Here is a 10,610-nt window from a genome sequence, read left to right as displayed (position 1 = left end):
TAATTTTAATTAATTTATTTATTTCTTTACACATAACTGAAAGTGATGTTACAGTACATAAGTTATTTACAACTGTGCAGTAATGTGTTGCAAAATAAATTATCTAGAAGGCAGCAAAAGTACATTGTTAATGTATATAAAAACTGTACAGCATTTATGGGATACAATTTTTCTTTATATGAGTATTGGCTCTGTAGTGTTTTCAAGTTATGTTCTCAGAAAGAGAAACGAAATGCCCAAGATTAAAGGAAAAAAATATATAAACCACGTGGATTTTACTCCATTAAAAACACAGTTGGCAAAGTCCTTTCTCTGCGTCGCCGTCTCCCCGGCCGTGCCGCCCCGGCGGCTCCTCTGCCTGTCCCTAGCGGTGGCAGCGGCTGCTGCAGGGCCACCAGCACATCCCGGAGCTGTCCCCGCTCCGGAGCCGCCGCTGCGCAACTCGGACACTGTCCTTTTTTTGTTTCTAATTGTTTTCTTTTTTCTTCTTATCTTTTTTTTTTTTTTTAATGTGATTTTTTTTGTAGTATTTTTTTTGTTTGTTTGTTTGTCTGTTCGTTTGTTTTAGACATACCCATGATGGAACGAGAAACTCAAACACCCCCCTTTCCCCTCCCCCCCACAATGGTTTCCTAACTGCAGCTTCTCCCAGAGGAGATCCGCGCCCCGGTGGAAAACAAGAGAGCTGGAAATCACGGTGTTCACAAGTACATGGTTCACGTGGTTGCTGGCCCCGCTCAGCAGCTTCTGCAACACACACACACGGTGTCCTTGGCCTCGTCCTCCTCCTCCCTCCGTGCCTCGGCCAGTCCCGGGGCGCTCAGGCTGCCTGGAGCATCCCCGCCGCGGGCGCCGGCGGGAAGGAGCTGTGCCCATTCCGCAGTCCGGAAGCGAGGGACACACGTTCGTGAAGAAAGTGCAATTATTATTTTTTTGTTTTGTTTTGTTTTTTCATTTTGTTTTTGTTTTTCTTATCGTTTTGTTTTTCTGCCGATAGCTGCTTCCTCCTCCTCTGACCAGGGATTCATCAGCAAGCGGTTAAGGGTGAATGTGAGCTCGACCGCCCGAACCTCGGAGCGCTCCCGTCCTTGCCAGTGTTCAGTGATGTCTCCTGGGGTGGAACTGTCATGCCGGCAAGAGCACAAAGTCATCGTTCACGTCGACCATTGGCACATAGAACGAGGGCACCTCGTTCACGCAGAGGGATTTGTGCCCCGCGGGGTCCAGCTCCTGCACCTTCAGCTGCCACTCCATCCTCTGCACCGCGTTCAGGGCAGCTGCTTCGTGTTGCTGTCGCATGAGCAGGCATGTCTGCGTTGGGAAACAACACAGGGACATGAGGGCCGAGTGGCAGGCAAAGGCAGGGGACATGCAGCCACTGTGGGCACGGTGTTAGGGGTGTCACACACAGGACACTTGGATTTGGAATGTCTGCTGAGCCCAGCTCCAGCAGGAGCCGAGGCAAACCCAAAAGTTTGGGGTTGAAAGGCTTGTCAGCACGCCAGAGCATCTGCTCCCATGCAACACTGCCCTGACAATCTCTGGACACCCACTCTGTGCTGGAAACCACTAAGGCAGCTCCCGGGCTGCAGCCACAGGCAGAACCCTCCTGGAATGCCCCTGCCTGGAGCACGGGGCTCCCACAGCTCTCACCTTCATCCGGTCGTACTTGTCATCCACGTCCTGCAGCCAGGAAATGAACTGTCGCGCGTTGAAACGGTCTCTGACCGATTTGTTTTCGTCTCCCTAAGGACAGGACGGCAAAGGGAGAGACACAGGATTAGTTTTGTACTTTAAGCACATCTCACAGGCCATATTCAAGCCTCTCCTATATGCACACTCCTCAGAACTGCAGTGCCTGCAGGGAGGGAGGATGGACATCACTGCTGCCAGCTGCTCCTGCAGCCCTTTCCAGGGATTCAGCCTCAGATGGGGATGCACCCATGTGAACATATTCCCTGGTTCTCCTTGCTTTGCAGGGAATTCATGTCAGCCCATCACAGCACCTGCACCTCTCTGACTCCTTCAACTCACACCAGGACAGCAGCAGCAGACACTGGGCTGGGAAATGCTGACAGATAAATCAGAGTTTCTGCATCAATACGCAGCTCACTAATAAATCCCCGGATCCCGTCCCTGCCCAGGATCTCTCCTGCAATGCAGCAGTGTAACGTTTCTCTTCCCTTCCTTCCACAGGAAGAGACAGCCCAGAGTGTAGTGAAGGAAACCTTCCCAGCGTGCAGATGATGCTGACCAAGAACCATGGAGTCTCACTGTCGCCCACATTCCTGGGTCTATTTCCTTCCTCAGCACACATGTGGGAACTGAGGCAGGTTAGGCCAATGATGTTCCAAGTCAGAGAATAGTTTGGATTGGGAGAGACCTTAAAGACCATCTCATTTCACCCCTTGCCATGGGACATCTTCCACTATCCCAGGTTGCTCCAGAATGCTTCCAACCCGGCCTTGGACACTTCAGGGATGGAACAGTCACAGGTTCTCTATGCACCCTGTGCCAGGGCCTCCCCACCCTCACAGGGAACAATTCCTTCCCAGTATCCCATCTAACCCTGCCCTCTGGGGGAGGTGACATCCTGCACCTGTGTGCCACGGTGGGTGACCTGAGCAAGGAAACCATTAGTAACTCCTGCCTCCATTCTTCCCTCCATCCCTCCACAAAAAGCCCATCTCCCTCAGGGTCTTGCAGAGCCCCTGAGACACTTCCTCAGCACTGAGCCAAGCACCGACCTGATTTTCCAGAGGCATGTTGTACACCTCAGAGTCCAGCAGCATGGTGCAGGCACTGAAGGGCACGGCCTGGTTGGCAATGGTCCTCGCCGCCCGGCAGTGCACCCTCAGGATCTCCTGCTCGCAGGAGACGATCAGCTTCTCCTGAGGAAGAGCAGAGCAGTGAGTGTGGCAGCCTGAGCCTCGCCAGCAGGGGAAATTCGGGCCCTGCAGCCCAGCTGGAGTGTCCCCTTACCCTCTCGATGCTGTGCTGCAGCCGCAGCTTTCCCCGCACAGCCTCCTGCTGCTTGAAGAGCTCCTTGAGCGGCTCCGCGAGCGACGGCGGCGGCGCGATCTGCGGGCACAGGTGGGGTGAGAGCAGGCCCTCTGTGGGGCACAGCCCGGGGGCTGCCTGCCCCCCGAAATGTGTGCTGGCCACAGAGGGAGCAGGGACATCCCACGGGGTGCCTATGGAGACCCTGGAGAAGCTCTGCCAAGGACAAGGTCGTGCCCAGTGCTCAGACTCAGTGAGGGTGAGGACTTGGCAAGAAGAACCAGAGCCTGACCCTTGTGCTGCAGGGCAGGGTGTGCAGCAAGGAATGGAGCCTGGTCACACTTCTCCTCCAGCCTGAATCCTGGATTTACCACCTGCAGCATCAAGTTTATCGATGCATTTATATTAGCAAGGCTGCTCCTGCAGCACAGCCGTGAAATGATGATCCCAGTAGCAAATCAAGGAGCAGTGCTTGGGAAAATGATGGCAGGAGTTAAGAGCCATCTTTTTCCCGTGTTCCAGGTTTATCATTCTCTTACTACACTGCTGGCAAGAGCAGTTTTACCTTCCAGCCGCAAATCCAGTGGATTCTTACAAACTCTGCTCTAAAGCCTGACTAAACCTCACGTCCCTCATCACAGCCCAAGGTCTTCTCTGCAAAAATGCTGCAACTCTGGGGCTGCATTTACCACACAACCAGGCACTCACTCATCCAGGCTCAGGGTTGGTGTCATATTCTAAAGGCAGGCTGGGGCACACTGGCATTGCAAGGTGGTCACAGGGCATAGGGGATGTCTGTAACAGTGAAGGGGGGACAGTTCCTAAGGACGGGCTACAGAGAGAAGGTGACTCACCACTGGAATATGGAGCTTGCTTAGGGGTTTGCCATCCAACAGGTAGGAGCCTGTGTAGGTGACATACTCAGCGTAGCACTGCGGAGCTTGGGGAGTAATGTAGCACAGGATTTTCCGCTTCTCCTCAATCTTCTTCCTGATCTGGAGGTACTCGAAGTAGGGGTTGGACCTGTCGCTGTGGTAAGGTTCGATGTCGTCCAGTTTGATGGCATCGACGATAGCTGCCAGAGTCTGCTGGATCATCTCCCTCGTCTGCTGGGTGGACGTGTTGATCTGCTGCTGCAGCTGCTGGTTGGAGCGCTGGAAGCGGCGCTTCCGCGGGTGCTGAGCCTGGGAATCGTCCTCCTCCGTGACGCGGCCTTTGGCACGTGTGACGGGCGCAGAGACGGGAGGAAATTCCTTCTCGGATGCGGCGGCGTTCTGCTTGTTTTGGTTGGCGAGCATCTGAGCCCGGTTCCTGGTAATCCGCTGAGGAATCTCTTCTATTTTGGGTGGTTTGGGAGCTTCTGCTACTGGTTTTTGTACTGGTTCAACGATTTCTGCCTGAGCATTGCCAGGAGGCGCGTCCGCCTGGGATGGCGGGGCCTGGCTCCCACCACGGGCTGCAGCAGTGTCCTGTGGAACGCCGGCCTCGGAGCTGGCCACGGGCACAGGGCAGGGCTGGGAGCTGCCCTCTGCCACCCCACCAGCCGACGGCAGCTCCTCGTGCACGGCCTCCACCTCTTTGCTCTCTGCCTGTGCAGGCTCGGACGGGGTCTGCTGGAAAACCTGCGCTTCCGAGTCCTCGGCCGCCTTCTCCTCAGCTGCATTCAGTGCTTCCGAGGAGGCTTCTTGTGCGGCCACTTCTGGTTTCTGCTCCTCTGCTGGTGGCTCTGTGTCCGTGGGCAGGGTGGCTGCTGCCTGGCTGGCCGGCGGCTCCTCCGGCTCACCGGGCGCTATCACGGACGCACCAGCTTTGATGATCCCAGTGCTCGGTTCTGAAGCTGCTGCTGGGCTTTCCTCCACCGCTTCCGCCTCGGTCATCTCCGTCTCTGCGACGTCCTTAGGCTGGAGTGGCAGCTCTGGGAGCGAGAAGGGGCCGAGGTCCAATTCATCCTCGGTGTTGGTGAAGGGGTTGGGCCACGTCACCGCCTCCTCCGCATTCGCAGGTGCTGCGTTGTTGTTGTTTTCCAAATAGCTGTTTTCTGGTGCGGTGACAACTTCGGCCTGAGGTTCTGCTGGCACGCACGGGGGCTCTGGAGGGATCTCTGGTGCTTCTTCTGGAAGAGGCTTGCAGTTGTTGAAGAAGGTGTCTAACCTAGTAGGAGACATGTATGGAGCTTGCTCTTCAGCATTTGCAATTTCTCCTGGAACTGCTTCCTCAGCATCCTCTTTGACTTCCTCCAGCCTCGGTTCAGACACTGACAGAGGGTACGAGATGGGAGAAACAGGGTAGGAAGTCTCTGTGGGAATGAAGGCTACTGGTGCGGGATGTATTGGCTCTAGGGAACAGAGCGGAGGTTTGGGGGACTCGGAAAACCTCTGAGGAGATTTCATCAGAAGCTCCGAGCCCATGGACCAGGTGACAGAGTGCTCTGCAGGGTTGCCCATCAGGCTGGGAGGAATGGCGGTGTCTGGGTTTCGGGAGGGAGGGTTATCCCAGTCTATATTGTTTTGTTCGGGCATTCCCGAACTAAAATGGTTTTCTTCGATGGGTGGTAGGTAGGTGGATTCTGGTGGCATGATGGAGGCAGTGGCTTGCTGCTCCTCTGTGGTATCCAAGGGCATGCCGATGTCAGGGGGAAGAGCGCTTTCCACTGAAGGAGCCAGCAGCTCATCCCTGTGCGAAGGAGAGGATTTTGCTTGTAAACCAGAGAAGACACTTTCAGGTGACTGGGCGACCCCGCTGACGGCTCCCGGCGTGCAGTGCAAAGCTTCCACTTTGGGCGAGGAAACTCCATAATCCGGGGAGTAATACCCAGGAGACAAACACTGGAACTTCTCAGCGGGAACAGAGGGAAGGGGAACTTTCTCCTCCATTAAATGCTGCACTGGAGAGTCATAATTTGATGTTGCTGGGACACTTTGCTGTCTGAAAAACTTATCTCCAACGCTGAATTCCTCTTCGGGCGCCCTCCTGATATCCACTGACATGGAACGGTAGAGGTTCGAGGAGGGTATGGTGCGAGTTGGGGTCTGGCTGGGGTTCTCGGGGAGCCCGCTGGAAACGTTGGTGTATCTGTCAAAGAAGGAAGGAGAGCAGGCGTTCATGGACATGGTGGAGATGGGCAGCGAGTGCTGGGAGTCCGCACACTCGAACATCAGGTCAGTGTAGTCCTCATTGCTGCACGACGGAGTCCTGGGCGTCTGCATCACCTCCTCGTAGCTCGGGCAGGACACGACGGATGCCGGGGTCGGGACGCCCGTGGGCCGGTTCTGATCTGGCCTGGGAGATGCTGGGAGGATCTCCTTCAGCTGAGGACCTGTGATCCAGTCCTTGGAATCTGTCCCCACGGCAGGCTGTGCCTTGTTTTCCGGTGACAGGATAGGAGTCAGGGGACCCAACTCTTTGAGTTTCTTGTCCTTGAGCTGCGTGTCCAGCGTCAGCGGCTTCTTGGTTGGCAGATCCAGGCTCCTCTTGCGCACATCCTCCGAGCTTTTCAGTTTGTCCTTTAACTTGGGGTCTCCGGACCTGTGCCGCATTTTCTCCATTTGCTTCATTCTCTCCTTGTGCCTTTTGTGGCGCTCCTCGATCTCCAGGTCCTTCTGGCTCAGCATCCTCTCAAAGCTGGTCATCATCAAATCACCATCTCCCAGAAGTTTCTCCCTCGGCCTGGCGTCCTTCTTGCCACTGTCTTTGGAAAGGGTTATTTTTTCATTCCCATTGCTTATTTTTATGGACTCTGACTTGTCTTTGTCTTGATTCTCCTTAAGCTTCTCCTTCAGCTTGGTTTCACCGAATTTGAGGCTGTCCTCCTTGGATTTATCTTTAAAGGTGGTAACTTGAGGCCCATCCTTATCCTTGAGTGTTGACTTCGGCTCATCTTTGTGATGTTTAAAGAAACCATCTGTGTGTTTGTCCCTATGCTTTTCCTTTTCCTCCTTCCATTTTTCCTTGTGTTTATCCCGCTTCTTTTTCTCTTTAGCTGTGCTGATGGAGCTGGAACCATAAGCCTTTTCTTTCTCCGCCTTCTTTGACAGCTCTCTTTCAGAATCATTTTTATCCTTCTTTTCAGAAAATAAGTAATCAATGCTCTTCTCCGGTTCCTCATCAGCGTCTGCCTTCATGTTGTAGGAAGAGCCAAAAGCCTCACCATCCACAGAGAAATCCTTTTCATAATGAGTGGAATCCTTTCTGCTGCTGGAGTCCTTGAATTCTTCTGATTTTTCCTTTTTCTCTGTCTTCTCTTTCTTTGCTTTTTCCTTCTCATGACTTTTCTTTGAGGAAGATGAGGAATGTCGGTGCCTCTCTTTCTCCTTGAGTTTGTCCTGAAGGCATGGTAAAGGGAGAGAGTCCTTGAACTTCTCTTCAGCGGCGTCGGTCAGAGAGAGGTTAGAAGACTCAAAGAGGCTGGTGAGTCCTGGCTCTTGCCCTCTGTCCGTGAAGCTGTCAGAGGAGATCTCACTGATTTTGTCATTGGAGTCATCCCTGTAGTCATTCAGAGCCTCCTCCTCCAGTTTCTCCAGCAGGCTCTTCTCTGACTCCCCTCCTTTTGAAGACTTCTTCTCTTTGGAATGCTCCTTGTCCGGCTTCTCCTTATGTTTGCTTTTCACCTTGTCATCACTGGTGTGTTTCTTCTCAACCTTATCTGGGAGCTTTTGCTTGTTCTTTTTCTCCTGAGTGGAATCTATGGACATTCTTTCCTTCCTGTCCTTGTACTTCTCACTGGAGTCTTTATCTTTCTTCTCTTTGTGCTTCTCAAAGGAACTCTTCTCCTTCTTCTCCTTTCCCCCTTCCGATGTTCCTTTGTCCTTTTTCTTCTCCTTGGACTCCTTATCCTTCTGCTTCTCCGAGTGCTGCCGGTCGGACGAGTATTTGCGGTGTTTGTCGGGGTACAGCTCCTTCTCAGCAGCTGTGCCATCGTCCTTGTCCTGCAGGCTGTCCAGGCGATGCACCTCGCTGCCGGCCGAGTCGCCCACCTTGAACCCACTCAGGCTGTAATCGTCCCTCTCGTCCTCGCTCTCGTCCGTGAAGATGTCAGCGATGCTGTACCAGCTCTTCTCCTTGCCTTTCTTCTCGTCCTTCTTCTCGGAGAAATCGTCTCTGTCCGCGGAAAAGTTTTTCTCTTTCTTCTCCTTCGCCTGGTCGAAAGAACTCTTCCGCTCCTTGTCTTTGCTGTGAAGATCCTTGTACTTCTCCTTCGTTTCTTTCTTCTCTTTGAAACTCTTCTCTATTTCTTTGTCCTTCAGGATTTTCTCTGGAGCAGCTTTTTCATTTTTCTCCTTGTCGACTTCTTTGGATTTTTCCTTGTATTTTTCTGGCTTCACCTTTTCTTTTTTTTCTTTATCAGGAGCATCTTTCTTATCCTTTTCCTTCCCAGAATGGTGCCTCTCCCAGCTCTCCAGGGTTTTCCCACTGAACTCAGGGTCAGACTTATCCTTGAAGAATGTTTCACAGCCGTACTCCTTGAAGTCATCTCGATAGGGCTCCTCCTGCTTCGTCTTGGGATCTTTTCGCTCTTTAGAGCCGTCAGAGGAATCTTTTCTGTCTTTGTTGGTTTCACCTGTGTCTTTTTCTTTCCTCTCCTTGCCAGTCTCCACAGAATCCTTCCTTTTCTTATCCTTTTCAGGCAAATAACTGGGAGTAACTTTGTGTCTGTCTGTTTGGTCCTTTTTCCTCTCGGAGCTTTTCTCCACATAATCCCTCTCCTTCTTCTTTAAGAAAGTGTCCTTTTCATTCCGCTTCTCGTTGTATTCCTTCTTCTCTTTCGTTTTATTTTCCTTTTTCTTGTCTTTAATTTCCTCTTTCACGGGTTCTATGATTAGTTTTGCCACGGTGTCATTTTTAATCTCCCTGAAATCCGTTATTGGAGAATCCCAGCTGTCCTCACCCTTGAAATCGAAGGATGAATCAGAGGACAAGTCTGAAAACCACCTCTCCTGCTGATCGTCCGAAAGGCTGAACTTGGTGTCCTCGCTTTCAGCAAATTGAGTTTTGTTATTAAACTCATCAAACCCAGACTCGTCCCTGTAAAGTTTTTCTTTTTTGCATTTTTCCTTCTCTTCCTTGAAGGATTTTTCTTTCTCTAGTTTAGAAACCTTCTCCTCCTTCAGCTCATTCTTCTTCTCAGATTTAGACTGTTTGTCCTTTGACTTTTTCTTTCTCTCCTCTTTGTGTATTCTCGGCTTCTCCTCCTTGGGAGATTTCTCCTTGACAGGTTTTTCTTTTTCTGATTTACTCAATCCTTCTCTGAAGGATTTGCTCAGGTCTTTACTACCATCTTTTATTTTTCTTAACGATTTCTCCTCTTTTGAGGATTTTCCACTCTCATCTTTAAACAACCACTCCTTCTCCTCTGCTTTACCTTTGGGGAGCTTTTCCTCTTTCTTACCATGCTCCCGATCATGCTTTAACACTTTCAACTTGTTTTCGACTGGATTTTCTGTCTCTACTATCAAGCCTTTCTCAGGCTTTTGTTTAGAGTCCTCAAACTCAAAAGAAAATGTTTTGATTATTTTAATGTCTTGGCTGATGGGACACTGTCCCTTCTCCTTGTTTTTATGTTTGTGTTTTGTTTTATGCTTTTTAACAACCTTCCCCTCCTTGTCCAGCTTTGGAATTGCTCCATCCACATTGCTATGGAATGAATTCTTTTTCTCAGAAACAGTGTTGTGGGGGGTGTTTTTCTTTTTGTGCTCTGGTTTCTTCCTGACTGGCTTTAGTGACTCTAAGCTCGAGTCCTCGGACGAGTAGTCTGACTCACTCGTCAGCCTCGTCCTGGTGGAGTCCGATAGGGAACTGACGTCTGACCAAGCTGGAGAAGATATGGTTTTCCAATTGTCCGTCCTCCAGTGCTTGGAGTGCTGTTCTGTAAGATTGGGATTATGTTTCTGGGAGGCTAAACTCCCATGTGAAGAGGTCGATGAGGCAGACAGAGAGTTAAACAAGGAGGATTCCTTTAGCACTAGCCTTGAGTCCTTTACACAGCTAGAGCTCTGTAGAGAGTCTCTATCATCCTCCTCACTCTCCACGTTTTCACTCTCTGATTCAGAGGAACAAAACTTGTCATTTTTTTTGCCAAACCGAACCTCTTTGCTTTTCGTCTCCTTCTTCCGCTTCTTTTTTACTTTGCTTTTCTCCTTGGGCGCCTTGGTGCTGGCGGGCTCCCGGATTTTGCTGCTGGGCAATATGGAGTGGGTGGAGAGGCGCAGCTTCTCCCCCGTGCCCACGGCCACGCTGGTCTCCTCCTCGTCCGAGCTGTCCGACAGGATGCGGTGGGCAGCTTTCTTTGGTGTAATTGTGTTATTTTTAGTATAAGTTTTCACTTCCATTTTGGGTATGGAAATGAAACTGTTTGCTTTAGTCTCTTTCCTGTAATCCTTTTTCAGCAAATGTTTGTCATCGACCGGCGGGACCCGGTCCTGCTCATCGTCCTCATCGAATTCATACTCATCCTTCACTGGGGTGATGGTTTTGGGGGGCTCCTGGGCCTTGGGCTTGTGCTTCAAACCCTTCTCAAACTCTGAGTCTGTGTTATTGCCATCAACGGAGCTGGAGGGAGCGAAGGAAGGAGCGTCCTCCTCTTCTGAGGTCTCTGCAGAGAGAGAAGAACAGCG

General features: G+C 51.4%; 1 protein-coding gene across 4 annotated transcripts in view; it reads right to left on the bottom strand.

The window, feature by feature from the left end:
• The window catches only part of ANKRD11 (ankyrin repeat domain containing 11), a 130,936-nt gene continuing 120,326 nt past the window's right edge, over window positions 1–10,610 (bottom strand). For all 4 annotated transcript variants that reach the window (XM_066327430.1, XM_066327431.1, XM_066327432.1 and 1 more), the window contains 5 exons: window positions 3,855–10,588; window positions 2,983–3,081; window positions 2,748–2,891; window positions 1,654–1,746; window positions 1–1,311 (listed from right to left, as the gene is read on the bottom strand). In XM_066327430.1, coding sequence (XP_066183527.1) covers window positions 1,126–1,311; window positions 1,654–1,746; window positions 2,748–2,891; window positions 2,983–3,081; window positions 3,855–10,588 — 7,256 coding nt within the window. In that variant the 3' untranslated portion in view covers window positions 1–1,125. The remainder of the gene's footprint in view (window positions 1,312–1,653; window positions 1,747–2,747; window positions 2,892–2,982; window positions 3,082–3,854; window positions 10,589–10,610) is intronic.

This window comes from Sylvia atricapilla, chromosome 12 (assembly GCF_009819655.1).
Source record: "Sylvia atricapilla isolate bSylAtr1 chromosome 12, bSylAtr1.pri, whole genome shotgun sequence".
In the NCBI taxonomy this organism is placed as follows: Eukaryota; Metazoa; Chordata; class Aves; order Passeriformes; family Sylviidae; genus Sylvia; species Sylvia atricapilla.
Note: the sequence above shows the minus strand (reverse complement) of the source record. Positions and strands in the feature narration are given on the sequence as shown.